The 14052-nt window shown below is 39.2% G+C and overlaps 2 protein-coding genes across 3 annotated transcripts; one reads left to right on the top strand and one right to left on the bottom strand.

Moving 5' to 3' along the window:
* Positions 1–260: 260 nt before the first annotated feature.
* Positions 261–5774, top strand: slc25a44a (solute carrier family 25 member 44a). 2 transcript variants are annotated; one of them, XM_088006522.1, is made up of 4 exons: positions 261–526; positions 1260–1955; positions 2045–2172; positions 3635–5774. In XM_088006522.1, the coding sequence occupies exons 2-4, from the start codon at positions 1322–1324 to the stop codon at positions 3824–3826; spliced, it is 954 nt and encodes a 317-aa protein (XP_087862648.1). In that variant the 5' UTR covers positions 261–526; positions 1260–1321; the 3' UTR covers positions 3827–5774. The 2 variants fall into 2 exon arrangements, with proteins under 2 accessions (XP_087862648.1, XP_014851308.1); XM_014995822.2 differs by having other exon boundaries at positions 261–547.
* A 695-nt stretch (positions 5775–6469) lies between these two features.
* Positions 6470–12158, bottom strand: skic8 (SKI8 subunit of superkiller complex). The gene is made up of 11 exons (XM_014995826.2): positions 12057–12158; positions 11709–11747; positions 11597–11624; positions 11236–11341; positions 10695–10867; positions 10380–10528; positions 9508–9601; positions 8401–8494; positions 8166–8258; positions 7935–8013; positions 6470–6684 (listed from the first exon to the last, which is right to left on the bottom strand). The coding sequence occupies exons 2-11, from the start codon at positions 11718–11720 to the stop codon at positions 6595–6597; spliced, it is 918 nt and encodes a 305-aa protein (XP_014851312.1). The 5' UTR covers positions 11721–11747; positions 12057–12158; the 3' UTR covers positions 6470–6594.
* Between the last annotated feature and the right edge of the window lie 1894 nt (positions 12159–14052).

Below are 14052 nucleotides of genomic sequence, written 5' to 3'. Positions count from 1 at the left end.
CATGTGACGTCAACGGTGTTGCTTTCAATGCACTTCGGACTGTTGGTTCGAGGAATGTTCGTGTAACTGACGAAAGAAATAGTATTTATTATTGTTATTCAACAAATTTTACATGTATGTATAAACCTTTATCAATGTTTTTGCTTATTCATACCTTATTACCTATTATTTTTCTTTGGTCAAAATCTGTAATGTTATTTCGTGACACCCTTGTAATGTCTTTTATTAGAATTTCTACCCGATCATGAATGCATCATCTTCCTTCAATTGTACTGGCAAAGTAAATATTTCAGTCCTATAAATCGGAACAGAATGCTTTTCAAACCTGTTTTTTAAGTTAACTTTAAAGTAGAGAACAATTTGAAGATGTCTTGATAAAGTTTAGACCCTTGACCTTTTACCTTTGACTGTGTTTGTTCAGAGCAGTAATGGACGGAAGACATGACCCTCCATTATGTTGCAGCAGCGGAGGCCGTACGAGTGTAAATAAACAACTTCGATACCCAAACGACAGTGGCCGAGGACGGTGAGCTTAATGACTACTCGGGTACGTTCAGTCGGTGTGTTTAGGTGACATTAATTTGCGTTTCTTCGATAGGAAAGCCCCATGTCAGATTGTTGTTGCTAAAGCAGCTAGAGTATTGCACACGCTGTGACTTGCACGTGTTTCCTCTTCCAACAAAACATCACTAAGTTATTGACTAACTGATCAAACGTTTAAAGGCTAGTTGTTCATCTCGTGTTGGATATTATTTTACTCCTAATTTGTCAGCAGCGGAATATGTGCTTTTAAACTTCCCCTCTTGTGGTCTCTGTTTCCCTTACGGACCTAACTGACTAACAAGTATGTTTCACAAGCCATGTCAGTTCCGGGTTTATAAACCCTGTGGTAATACCGATTTACTTCTCTTGCCCATTGTGTGAAGTGTTGCAGATATTAAATTAGCGAAATTAACATCTTAACTGTCTGGCTGTTACAAATCCATAGAGGAATCTGTGTTTTTGAAGTGTCTTGCAAAAGTACTCACACTCATAACTTAAAATTTGGTTATGTTAAAACCACACATTTAAAAGTGTCTATCATAAATTTTTCAGTGATAGGCCAACACAAGCAGAAAAATGTTTTCACCATAGAGGGAAAAACAATGAGCAGAAAATGAAATGAATAAATAATTAGTCCTGGTTTGTCTGGTCTTCAGATGGGTCTGGTGTTCTACTGTTGTCTTCCATCATTCACTTAATGCTTCCGTCTGATGCAGGTATAATGGAAGCAGCAGCGTTTAGGACCGCAGCGCTTTGGCTTTAGGGCCTGACCGGCACCATGCAGCAGAAAGGTGCCATCCAGATTATAGAATGGGAGGACCTGGACAAGAGGAAATTCTACTCATTGGGTGTGTTTATGACGTTGACCACCCGGGCCACAGTCTACCCAGCCAGCCTAATCCGGACCCGGCTGCAGGTGCAGAAAGGGAAGGCCGTGTACTCGGGCACCTTTGACGCCTTCTGCAAGATCCTGCGAACGGAGGGCGTGAGGGGCCTCTACCGAGGCTTCATGATCAACACCTTCACTCTGGTGTCAGGACAGGCATACATCACCACCTATGAACTGGTGCGCAAGTACGTGTCCCACTACTCTCCCAGCAACACGGTCAAGTCCGTAGTGGCGGGAGGGGCAGCGTCGCTGGTGGCTCAGACCATTACCGTGCCCATTGACGTGGTGTCCCAGCACCTGATGATGCAAGGACAGGGGGAACATCACTCCCGCTTCAAGGTGAAGCCAAAAATGATGCTCACCACATCTAAACGCAAACCTACTTTCGGACAATCGCGGGAAATAACGGTGCAGATATTTGCAGCCGATGGTTTCAGGGGATTTTATAGGGGTTATGTGGCATCGCTGCTCACGTACATCCCCAACAGTGCCCTCTGGTGGCCTTTTTATCACTTTTATGCAGGTAAATCAACACCGTATTTCTTTTGTTTTGTCAGCATGTCTTTTTGTACGACTTGGCCTTATGATGTATACTGTCGTTTGCATTTTTAGAAAAATTATCTTTAATGGCACCAAGTGGATGTCCCCACCTGATTCTGCAGGCAGTGGCAGGACCAATGGCAGCGGCAACTGCTTCCACCATCACAAACCCTATGGATGTTGTTCGTGCAAGAGTTCAGGTAAGAAAAGCTGCAGCCTTTTGAAGGAGGTTGTCATTGTTTACTCTTCGGACCTTTAGTTTGATGATCTCCTAGCTGTTGGAGTGAGGCTGAACACAAACATGAGCTGTCTGAGGCCTTCAGAAAGAAGATTGTAGCAGTTTATGTGCCTGGTAGGGTCACAGACGGGTTTGTTATGAGATATCCCAGTGTAGGATGTTCAAAACAACTGGTAAGGTGCAAACGACTGCCCGGTCGAAGTTCACCCTTGGAGTAGACCGGAAGATTCTTAAAGAGGTACCCCCCGCGCCCCCCCAAAAAAACCCTCTACCATAGGATATACCATAAATTCTGCCACATGTCAGAAAGTGCTTCAAGACATTTGAGACTGTCTAGCTCAATTACAAATAAATTAACCATCTCTGGGGGGTTTTCTGCTTGATTACCTTCATAATGGAGAGTGAACATCAAAAACCAAAATCATTTCAAATCAAATCAGATTTTATTTGTATAGCACATGTCAGCAGCAAGGCATTTCAAATTGCTTTACATCATGACATTTGCATGTCATTGAATGAAATCAGTGGTTGAACCCACAGGAAATTAGGCAAGCAACAGGGTACATTCTGGACTGGTCACGAGTCTGCTGCAAAGCAACACATAGACAAACAACTATGCACACACACATACACACACACTTAAGGATTCTTCGGAGAGACCACAACATGACCTAAAAGGCATGTTTTTGAACTGTGGGATGAACTATCTCCACAATCCTTCAAGGATAAGTGAGTATAGACAATGGGTCGATGAAGGTGCATAAACCCAAAACAACAATCAAAACATGACTGAGAACGTCATACAGCAACCTTCATTGGAAAGCACAGTGGTAAGAAGTTTGTAGTATGTGGTCATTGGTCACAAACCTTCAAGGACTTTTGATCTCTACTGCTGTACAGAAAGCCTTGCCATGGGAAACATAACATTCAGGACAGAGACGGGTTCTGTCTCACAAGGATGAACATGTTTAATGTTAAATCTTCATATTAACCTCAGAACCAAAGTAAAAGACATTGTAAAGTTGCAAACTGAAGTCTGTGAAAGTTGTAATCCACAGAGAAACAATTCATACTCTGATATGGGCTAAAAGGCCGTTCAGTAAGGAGGAAACCATGAGTCCAAAAGTAACATAAAACAACAGTTTAAAGTATCTAATCACACTCGTGGACAATGAGCCTAAGGTTTGGGAGCATTGTGTCTTACGATACGCAGATGGTCTATTTATAGTTTAAGCTGAATATAACAATATACAAAAGAAATCATTTAATTTTCCGCACTCAAAATGTAAAAAACTGTTGAGTTTATTTATACAAAGTTGTTTATTTCCCCTGGTAACGAAACGTTTAAACCATTTATCAGCTCGCCTCAGCTGTCAGCGCTGATTCAGGCTAACGATGCATAATCATCATCATCCTTCTCTAAGGTGGAGGGCCGAACATCCGTCATAGAGACATTTAAGCAGCTGCTGGCAGAGGAGGGCATCTGGGTGATGACCAAAGGGCTGTCGGCCCGCATCATTTCCTCCATGCCCACGTCGGTGCTCATCGTGGTTGGTTACGAGACGCTGAAGAGGCTGAGCCTGCGCGCCGAGCTGATTGAGACCAGACACTGGTGAAAGACGACAAGGCGTAGGCAGGGTGGGGGACCAGGACAGCCTTTCATCATTCTCCAGTTGCACAGAGGCAGTGACCCAGATCTGTCTGATGCACTTTAGATCGGTGCGGCTTTAAATGCAGGAATAAAGAGAATTCATCATTAGACGCAACCGTTAGCAACTGGAAGGTTGATGAAACAACCTTATTGTTCTCGCTGTCCTGTGAATTGCTGTATTGTTTGTGAATGATGCACATTGAAATTCATAACAGGTACTTGTTCCTCGTTTGTGTTGCTGTAGATAAAATTAAGCTTGGTGATGGACAAAAAGAACAGATTGGAAAAATTCAAGTTTTAATCTAGATTATGGATTTTCAGAGTTTGGTAGCTCGCTTCTCAAAGCGCAAATGGACATCTGTGCCCTCCCATCTACTTTATTGCTATTATTTCTGTAAATGTTTGACTGGTCTTGTGGGGTTTACCCTCATTAACTGATGCTTTTGGTTGCCTTATCATTTACAGTTCTATAAGTATGAGCTACCTTTTTATTATAGCCGTAGTTCATTCAGCCTTGGTCATCTAACTTTGGCGTTGGGTCTCAACATGACGTCAAAGTCGACACGGTCTAATAGCGAGGGTAGCTAGCAACTCTTGGCAGACAACACCATGGCAGTGGAGCATCCTCAAGTCCATCCAGACAATTATAGATTTTAAATAATCATGGTCACACTTCCTTCCTCACTTTATTTTCCTTGGCCCAAACTAAATGTACACAGTGTATCTTTATGTTCTAAAGATCTATTTTTTCTCTGGCATAGGCTTGGTGAAGTTAAATATTTTGAGTTACTTCATCTTGTTTTTTTGTTTTGGTTTTTTTTGTTTTGGTTTTTACCCTCATTTGGAACTCTAGCACCCCCTAGGGTATCTGCACAGCCAACACTTTGAAAAGCCCTGATCAAGAGAGGTTGCATTAGGTCGACTGAAACTGTAATAGAACAGCTTTGTGTGGTGCAAAAACCAATTTTGCCTTTATCCTGTTGTACTCTACTGTACAAACAACATTTTAATGTCTGCAGATCTTTCCCCTGACTGAGTTGTTACGGGGGGTTTGGTTCTCTGGTCCACATGCGTTTTGTGGACTTTAAGGTATCTTCCGAGGGCTGTCCAGTCCACAGACAGAAAGGTATCCGGTTTGAGAACCTCTGGTCTCATCTTTGCTTTTGGAGATGATGTGTTTCTGTTAGCATCCTCAGCTCCTGCAAGTCAAAGGCCATGGTAACCACCTGAGAGAAAGGTGGAGTCCTCGTCTCAGATCGACAGTCAGTATCTGTCTATCGAGAGGCCTTGTCTGCAGAATACTTGGTACTACTCTTTTTATAAAAAAATATATAATCTGTTACATGATTAACGTGTAATTCTGTAGATCGATACCTTTTAGGATGTTGATTATATTGTACATCACTGCCTTTAATGTGTTCACTTAAATGAAGAGTAAACCACATTTATCACTTCAGATGGTATCTGAAGTGGTAAGATTGTATCACTTCAGTGGTAAGCAGGGTCCTCAAATTGATTCCAAACATTTATATTTGAACACTTAAAAGTGTGGAAGTGAACACTTTATTTTTTTTATATGTAAAATATCTCCTGGTGAGAAATTTGAAGAGGACTGTGACTCAAACTATGCTACCATAAAACGAAGAGGACACACACCCTGATTTACTAACCTGCCTTCATAGTTGACATTATGGGGTATTCAGATTCACTGCCATCCCACGGCAGACATTTTGTGTATTTTTTTTTAAAGTAATGTTTGTGGACACCTCTGTCCAGGTCAAGTACAGTGTTTCTGTGAATAAGAGTCTCTTAGTCTGTGACACATTAAGTGAATGTGTAAATGTTATGTTACATCAACTTGTACAGAGTTGCAATTGAATAAAAGAAAAAGTTTTTTTTTTAAACGTAATAAATCAGGGGCTGCAGTACATGTGATAGTCCATCAGAGGGAGCATTTTATGCTTGAGATAAAGCTGCTCTAATCATGCATCTTAAATTAGAATATCAAACTATTTATTTTAGTGGTTTGATTCAAAAAGGTTAAACTTATTGATGGATTAAACATGAACTGATTTCATTTAATTTTGATTATGATCAAAATTATATTTCTCAGAAAATGAGAACATTTTAAAACTGCCATTTTAAAACCAATTATCTTACTTGTCCAGCAGACAGCGCTGACAAAGGATATTAATGGAAAGTTGAGTGGAAGAAAAAACTGAAAACAATGTGCACAAAAGGGATGCACACAGCCTTAAGACAATTGTGACACAATCGCCTTTTAAGGGTTTGTCAAGTTGGGAACCCTTAACTAAGTAAAAACAGCATTTTTTTACAACTGTGTTTGGTATTTTAGGCCCAAACCTGTTCACACCCAGAAAATAATAAAAGCAAAAAGTTTAACAGTCTTTTTGCTACAGTATAAAACCAATTCATCTGCAGTTCTGAAACTGTTGATTTGTGAAAAGTAACATTTCAAAGTCTAGTTCACTTTTCAGGGTTCACCTTTACATTAGTTATTTCTGACCTCACATTTCAGGCCATGTAGATAGCTGTCTGTAAATACATCTCTAATAGGTTCAACTAACAAGAATACAACAGAAACAAATTACTAAAAACAAGTCATTTATTTGGCCCAATTTAGCCAGTGTATAAACAATAACACATTTACTACCCCAAACCCCCCTCTAAGTATCAATGGGAACCTTTTCCTCCTCCTGCTGCTGCTCTTCATCACAACGGGCAGTCGTAGATGTGGATGGCGCGGTCGTCGCCGGCAGAGACGATCTTTGAGCCTTTGCTGTTGTACTTCACGCACCACACCTTGGGACGACAGAGATGTTGCAATAAAAAAGCTCCATGAACGGAAGAACAGATCAAACTCTCCAAATGTCTCTGCAGCCTCAGTTCTAATGAACGCTGGCAGGAATTTTGTGAGACAAACCAACAAAAAAAATAGATTCGCAAGTAGATTGAAGTTTGGGCTTTGACTGAGCCGTTTTAATTAATTCACATGCTTCAATCTAAACCATCGCTGGTCTGGCTGTAGATGGGAAGATGAAGCGCCGCACTGGTCTCACGACAGAAATGCCAAAAATAATGTAGAAAATCCAGCAGCATGATGCTGCCACTCCCATGTTTCATGGTGGAAATTTTATGCTTTGGTTCAAGTGCAGCGAAAGGGTCTAGTTCACATTTAGACGATTAATTACAATTTTTTTTTTTTTTTTTTTACACAATTTTGGCCTCTAGTGTGGCTCAAAACTAGCTTAGGCTAAATCTGGTGCAAAGTAACTTTTATGAGTGTTTTCCTCAAACAAATGAAAGACAATCATTGATTAAAATTTCTGACCAGATTGGAGTTTTGAGAAAACTATTTGTGTCTGCTTGTATACATGGGAAAACAGCATTAAAGTTTGCAACAATAATGCGCCAATGTATCCATATACTTGCTTTGATATGACTCCCATTCGACATCTTGTGTTTTATTAACTTTATATTCTAAAATGCTATTGAAAGTAGTTCAACCTCTAAAATGAATCTCCTGATGCCATGTGTAATTCCTAACAGGAAGTCATGGTTACTTTTAAGCGATCTGATTGGTTGACATGGATTTCAGCTTTGCCCCCATATAGTTTAAAGCAACGCTCAGGGGTATTTTTGTGGAAGTTCATGTGGATGAAACTTGAACCAACTTTCTTAAACTGATCCCGTGTCTCTTTTTAAACGATGTGACGGAGATATTTGCTTTTATAAAGATCCGGCTACTTGGGCACAAGGACTTAGTTTACCGCCATGTTTAGCCTGCAGGCCAAAAAGACAGATTTTGGTCTCATCTGGGCAGACGACTTAGTTCCACATCTTCTATGGAATAGTGTAAATTAAAACTTCTTATGGTTTTATTGCAAAAAGCAAAAATTGAGATCTTTCCAGAAAAGGTGATTAGTAGCGCAGGATTTTACTGCTAGGTATTAATATTTATCCTCTACCGTTGGTTGGTCGGTCACAGAAAATTCCAAAGATTGGACAAATTTTCATAAATATCAAAAAACCAGAAGAGTCAAGTTCCTCACCTGGTCTTGATGGTCAAAGAAAGTGTTGATGCAAGCTCTGGTGCTGGCGTCCCAAACCTTCACGCTCTTGTCAGACGAGCTGAGGGGAGCAGAAGGAAGAAGGGTTTACGTTTTGACGGTGGAATGGATTCACACCGTCATGAAGCATGGGAAACTAGAGGAGAAAACACGTCACATCGTATCACAACAACAACGTATTGAAATGTGGAAGAGCTGCTTTTAGTGTTCCACCTGGAGACAAAGTGGGTGTGATCCGGAGAGAACGCCACATTAAGAACCCAGGAGCCATGGCCACTCAGCGTGCCAGCAAGGTTGGCGTGTTGTCTGAGGAACAGATACAGCGCCGCTTTAATCTGCTACTTTGTCCACAATTTGTCCATGTTAAGTTTCATTATTAGGTTTTTCTGAAGCTAAATCACTAAATTACTTTTGATCAAAGCGACGATGCATAGTAAGTGCTACTTACACATCGTATATTTTGATATATCCGTCATCGGAGGCAGTGACCAGCAGCTGGGAGTCTGGGGAGAAGGTGAGGGATCTGATGGGCATGGCATGACCTGCAGACACGAAAACACACCAAATATCAAACTCCTCGTCTGGACAGCACCAAGTATAAACGTACTATTCAAGTCAGGATTCCTGAACACTTATTAGTTCACAATTTTACTCTTTTCCAGACAAATTTCAAGAGTTCAGCAGGGTTTGTTTTATTGTCTTTTGGATATTTGACACAAAAAGTCAGTTTTAACTCTTAAGTGGCACAGCGCCATGTTTCAGCTTATATTAACTTTATTATCTGTAAATTTTGTGATTGTCAAATGAGGATTAGAGTAATATTTAAAAGATGGAAGACAAGAAAAAAAAACGTCTGGAAAAAATTCAAGCATATTTCCACACTTGTCCAGAACAGAAAACTGCTTAAATAAAATTCCAGCCTTTTCCAGTGTTCTTGTTTTTACTCAACTTTTAAAGTTTAAAGTAAATACAAGAAGCTCACTATTGATGATTTATGCCACATATTTCTACAGTGATCCGACAATGTATATGCAGAATAAATATATGTACGGACAGAGAGACTCAAACCTTCAAACAACAAATGCTACACAGATTGTTTTTTCTTGTCAAAAGTCCAGAGTTTTCTAAACTCACATTTCCAGATTTCCCAGTCGTTTTCAGGCCATCTTAAGGTGGACATGTCACAAAGCATTAACAGAAAAGTGAAACATTATGGCAAAACCTGAGAATCTGAAGCTTGGGAAACTAGAGGAGAAACACTTAGCAGTTTAATTTATAATCTATATTAAACTGCTAAATGTTTTATTTTCAGAAATATATTTCAATAAAATTGAAATTAAAACCTTAAAGGAAATAACGTGGTCTTTTTCCTGTCTCTACTAGACGACCTGCTTAATCCTAATGCTGGAAAATTAAAAACCAAACACACTGACAAAAGGTCTAAATCATCACTAAAAACCATCTAAAATACTCGATTTGTCAGGCTTTTAATCGAAGGGTTATTCCTGACAACAATTAGTCGTTTTTCTTCATATAAATCTGTAAATTAGCCGACCTTCGAGTGTGTGGAGTAGCTTCCCGGTGGCGATGTCGAAGATGTTGATGATCCCATCGATCGCGCCGCTGGCTAAATACTTTCCATCGGGGCTCTGAGGAGTAAGAAGGACATGTGAAATGGAGCCAAGATGGCCGCCACAGCGCTGTGAGGAAGTTTCAGATTACTCCTGTTTTTGCTTTTTATGTCACATGTAAATATTTCAGAGAATCAAACTCATTTTAAGCAGAGTAAAAATGAAAACCCCACATGTGAACATGCTAGCTCAAGCATGTTAACATAAGCTTGAGGCAGATTTTAGTGATTTACTGAAATTTAGGTTTTTGAAGGTAAAAACTTTTTGAAAAATCTGGATATTTTTTCCAACTATAGAAGTTTTTCTCTCATTAGAATGACTTTTTTCTCGTAATTTTAGGACATTATTTTTCTGATAAAAATAGTATTTTCTGCTAACATTATGGAATTCTTAATTATTTATTCTACATTGTATAACTCAGAAGGAACGGTTGAAATAAAATCCACTATTTGAAAATATTTTCTGTAACTTATTTTTTTCAAAAAGAAAACAAGAAAAAAAAAGTTAAATCCGACAACATAAGGTCCTTCCGGAAAGTTCTGGGTCCTGAGGTCTCCTCCCTGTGGGACCCCCCACAAAACTCCAGAGAGAGGCGGCTGATCAGATGCCTGAAACATCTCAAATGACGCATTTCTTTGTTGATAGAATTAGTCTGACGATTGGAAAAAAAAGCAAAAACAAGGTACAAATACTTTCAAAGCGTTAAAACAAAATGCCGACTTACATGGAAAGGAGTCACAATGGTAGTTAAAAACTCAGACTAGATCTGAAAAGAAAACAAGTGGCTGATTCTCACGTAAGCTATACTGAGGATGAATTTTCCTCTGGTGTCCAGGGAATATTCCTTCTTGCCGCTTTCCACACCGAAGATGTTCACTTTTCCAAGATGGCTGCCTGTGGCGATGTACTTAGAGTCTGGAGAAAAGGCGACTGTCCATGCATCGACTATAAGAGTGACAGAAAATGGATAAGAGGATACGAAGCATTTACCTCTGGAAAACAAAATCTGCATTTGTGCATTGTATAAAAAAACCCCATCATGTTCTTAAATCACTGGGCAATCTCAGTCCAGGTGAGACACAAAAGCAAGGCTAGAATAAGCTCCTCCCACCTGGTCCGGCATCCATGGACTTGATCTGTTTCCCCGACTCCAGGTCCCACAGGCGGATATGTGCGTCCAGGGAGCTGGAGGCGGCGATGGCTCCGTGGTGACTGATGTCCACAGAGACCACGCCCAGCTGGTGGCCCTCCAGGGTCCACTGCAGCTCCAGCTTCTCATCCGACCTGCAGTAAACGAGAGATACGCGTGCTACTTCCAGGCCTAATCAAAGCCTTGGATTTATCAGATAGCTTTCACATGGATTCGATAATTATTTTATCGGAAAATTTGATACGATGTGAAATTTCAGCTTCATTTGAGGATGTGACAAAGCTAATGTCCCTGAACCGGTTCCATTAACTCTGGAGTCCTAAACCATTAGCTGAGGTCTTTTTCAAGTGTAAGGAAGGTGGAAAAGAATAGAATGGAGAAATGACAGTAGAGAGGCAAAAAAGAAGGATGGAAGAAAGTCAAGCAGGAAGGATGGAAAGAAACAACAGACAAAAGAACGAAAGAAAAGCATCACTGCTGAAAAATATGAAGAAATTCACACCATTTCCAGACTTTGACCAAATCATCTAGTGAACCGGTGATGATGGTTTCCGAGCCATCCACTTCACTTTTGCCCCATGCTGCTGTCCAGATGGCATCGTCATGAGCTGAAGGGAAACAAGGGAGATAAAAAGAGAAATCCCAGCTCATATCAAACTCCCTCAGATCAAACAAACAAACTCACATGCTGGCACTCCTTATTCCACCTCTCTGCCCACATGAGTAATACCAAATATCACCAGCATGCGCAACTGCAGCCTCTTAAATTATCTCACAGAGATAGATTAGGACTCTCATTTGAAACCATTAAACAATGTGAAACTCTAAAAGCAGCGGTGGTGTTCGTGATCTATGATACTCACCATGTTCTTGCTTGAACAGAATGCTGTACTGAAATTAAAGCATAAAAACAAAGTCAATCTCTGTCTAAACATCACCGCACCGAACAAGAACTTGTATGAATTTATTCCTTACCTGGGTACTCATTGCGTTTGGTCCTGGAAGTATTTCACCCTGTATTCAAAATAATGCAGTTTTTTTTCTTTAGCTGCCATTTTTAAATGTATAGAGCTGTTTGCTGTCTTAGAATTGATTTTGAAAAGAGAATCTCTAAATAGCAACTTTGGGTTTTTTTTTGCCGTTAACATATACAGAAGAAGCAAACGTAGTAGCTAACCCAGGCTAGTTCTCGCTAGCTCGCTGGTTTTGCAACAAAATTGCGGCTAGCTGCGTCACGCCGGTAACGCTATCAGCACGCGCCGGATTGCAAGCGACATTGTAGGTAAATACAAAAAATAATGGCGACGAAAAGCGCTCACTTACCTTCAAAACCCCAAATTTTATACTAAAAATTTGGTCCCAACTGATTTACATGTGAAACTGCATCATGACAACATTTGATGTAACTTCCGCCGCCGGACTTCCTTGGCTTTTGTTAATAGGGTTTGAGAAACGTCAAACAGCCTCGCTATCGCCCCCACTGATGAGGCAAAGAGGGGTATTGCAGAAGAGGTCTTTGTTATCAATAAGGCAACTGTACATGACAACATTTGAAACTGAACGCAATTACAACACAAAGTGAAAAGATAATAGAGAAAGAAGGGTTACATGTCAAGTGTTTAAAAAACAAAATAAAGGAATGAGTTTGGTCAACTCTTTTTCATCTTAAAACATGAACATATATACAACTCTGGAAAAAATTAAGAGACCACTACATTTAACCCCATTGAAAACCTCATGGTTATCCCACCAAATATCGATTTCTGAACTCTCCCAGAGTTTAAATATTAGTATTATTGTTTCTAAATGGATATGAACTTGTTTTCTTTGCATTATTTGGGGTCGGAAAGCGCTGCATCTTTTTCATTATTTTGACCATTTCTCATTTTTTGCAAATAAATACAACATTTTTGCTTGGAATATTGGAGATATGTTGTCAGTAGAATAATAGAACGATTTTTAATTTACTCAAACATATACCTATAAGAAGTAAAAAAAATATGTATATATATATATATATATATATATATATATATATATTGTACCTTAATTTTAATGCCATATCTAAGTGTTGAATTTCAGTCCGGCAATATCCTACATAAATACATTCATTCATCAAAGTCCTTTCTATATTTTTTAATAAACTGGTTTGTTGGATATGTTTGATTAAATATTTTTATGTGAACTTCCTTTACCTCATTGCTGTCCAGGTGCTATCAAGAAAATCAAGAACATTTTGGACAACCCTGAGCATCCTCTTTGTGAGGCTGTCATGCAACATCAGAGTGTCTTCAGTCAGAGGTTTCTTCAGATTGGCTGTAGCACAAACCGCTACAGGAGATCCATTCTTTCCATAGCTGTCAGTAACACTTGGACGAACCTTGAATAATATAAGTTACAATATTTCATTTCCCTTTGGAATTGATCAAGTATTTTTAAACTGAATTTAACTGTGTTATCTGAACCGTTCCTCTGGCTGGCCAATGTCCTGCAGAGTTTTGCTGATTGGTTAAAACGTTGGTTTAACTCTTATCTGACAATAGTATCTTCTACATATTTGCCGTGTCCACTGCATGCCTTTATTAGCTTCTCTGTACCTTTCAAGGCATGTAAGCTTCCAAAAAGCTGCAAATACAAAGAGGAAAATTGTTGCAAATTTATGAAATAACTCATATATACATATTAATACAAGGTGAGAGTACAAGAGAAGTATTATTCCGAGGAGAATTGTATAATAACCTCAACCAACTGTGGATCATTAGTCATTAACCAAACATCAAAGTGATTCTCCTGGCATCTTGGAGCTAATCAGACAAAATAACAGAAGTTCGTTTTATACAATGCAAATAGCAAATAATTTAGATTGTTTTAAATGAAGATCCTAAAAGCACATTAGTTTAGTGATGGTACTGCAGCAGTAATTAGCTAACTATTTAGATCCCTCTTATTAAGTTTTTTAAACTTTGATTTAACCATTATTTTAGCAGGAAGTGCAATGAGATCAAGTCTCTTTTTTTGAGGGTGATCTGGAAAGGTGGAACGCCTCATGGAAGACGATATTAAAAGGCAGAGTTGATCACAACTTCAGCATTCACTTTAATGAAAACAAAATGTAAAAAATAATAATAATAGAGTATAAGATTAAGACTTCATAAAATAATTTAAAAGGGGTTTAGCTACAGCAGTTACTCTCTTTAAGAAGAGTTTTCATGGGAATGAAATTTTGGACTTTTAATGACTTTTGCAAATTACTGCAGGACCATGGAGCAACATAAAAGATTTTTTCCCCAGTTTTGAGCAGATTTCGTGAACACCAGAG

This window comes from Poecilia mexicana, unplaced genomic scaffold, assembly GCF_051168715.1.
Source record: "Poecilia mexicana isolate PSO_F unplaced genomic scaffold, ASM5116871v1 scaffold_6, whole genome shotgun sequence".
Classification (NCBI taxonomy): Eukaryota; Metazoa; Chordata; class Actinopteri; order Cyprinodontiformes; family Poeciliidae; genus Poecilia; species Poecilia mexicana.
This window is presented reverse-complemented; position numbering and strand designations above follow the sequence as displayed.

Excerpts from the sequence above, each read along its gene's own strand:
- slc25a44a (XM_088006522.1), top strand. The coding sequence starts at position 1,322 with ATGCAGCAGAAAGGTGCCATCCAGATTATAGAATGGGAGGACCTGGAC. Across the intron at positions 1,956-2,044 it reads TTTTTATCACTTTTATGCAG|AAAAATTATCTTTAATGGCA; the intron begins GTAAATCAACAC and ends TTGCATTTTTAG. Across the intron at positions 2,173-3,634 it reads TTGTTCGTGCAAGAGTTCAG|GTGGAGGGCCGAACATCCGT; the intron begins GTAAGAAAAGCT and ends TCCTTCTCTAAG.
- skic8 (XM_014995826.2), bottom strand. Across the intron at positions 11,342-11,596 it reads TCTGTTCAAGCAAGAACATG|CTCATGACGATGCCATCTGG; the intron begins GTGAGTATCATA and ends GTTTCCCTTCAG. Across the intron at positions 10,868-11,235 it reads TTGGTCAAAGTCTGGAAATG|GTCGGATGAGAAGCTGGAGC; the intron begins GTGTGAATTTCT and ends CGTTTACTGCAG.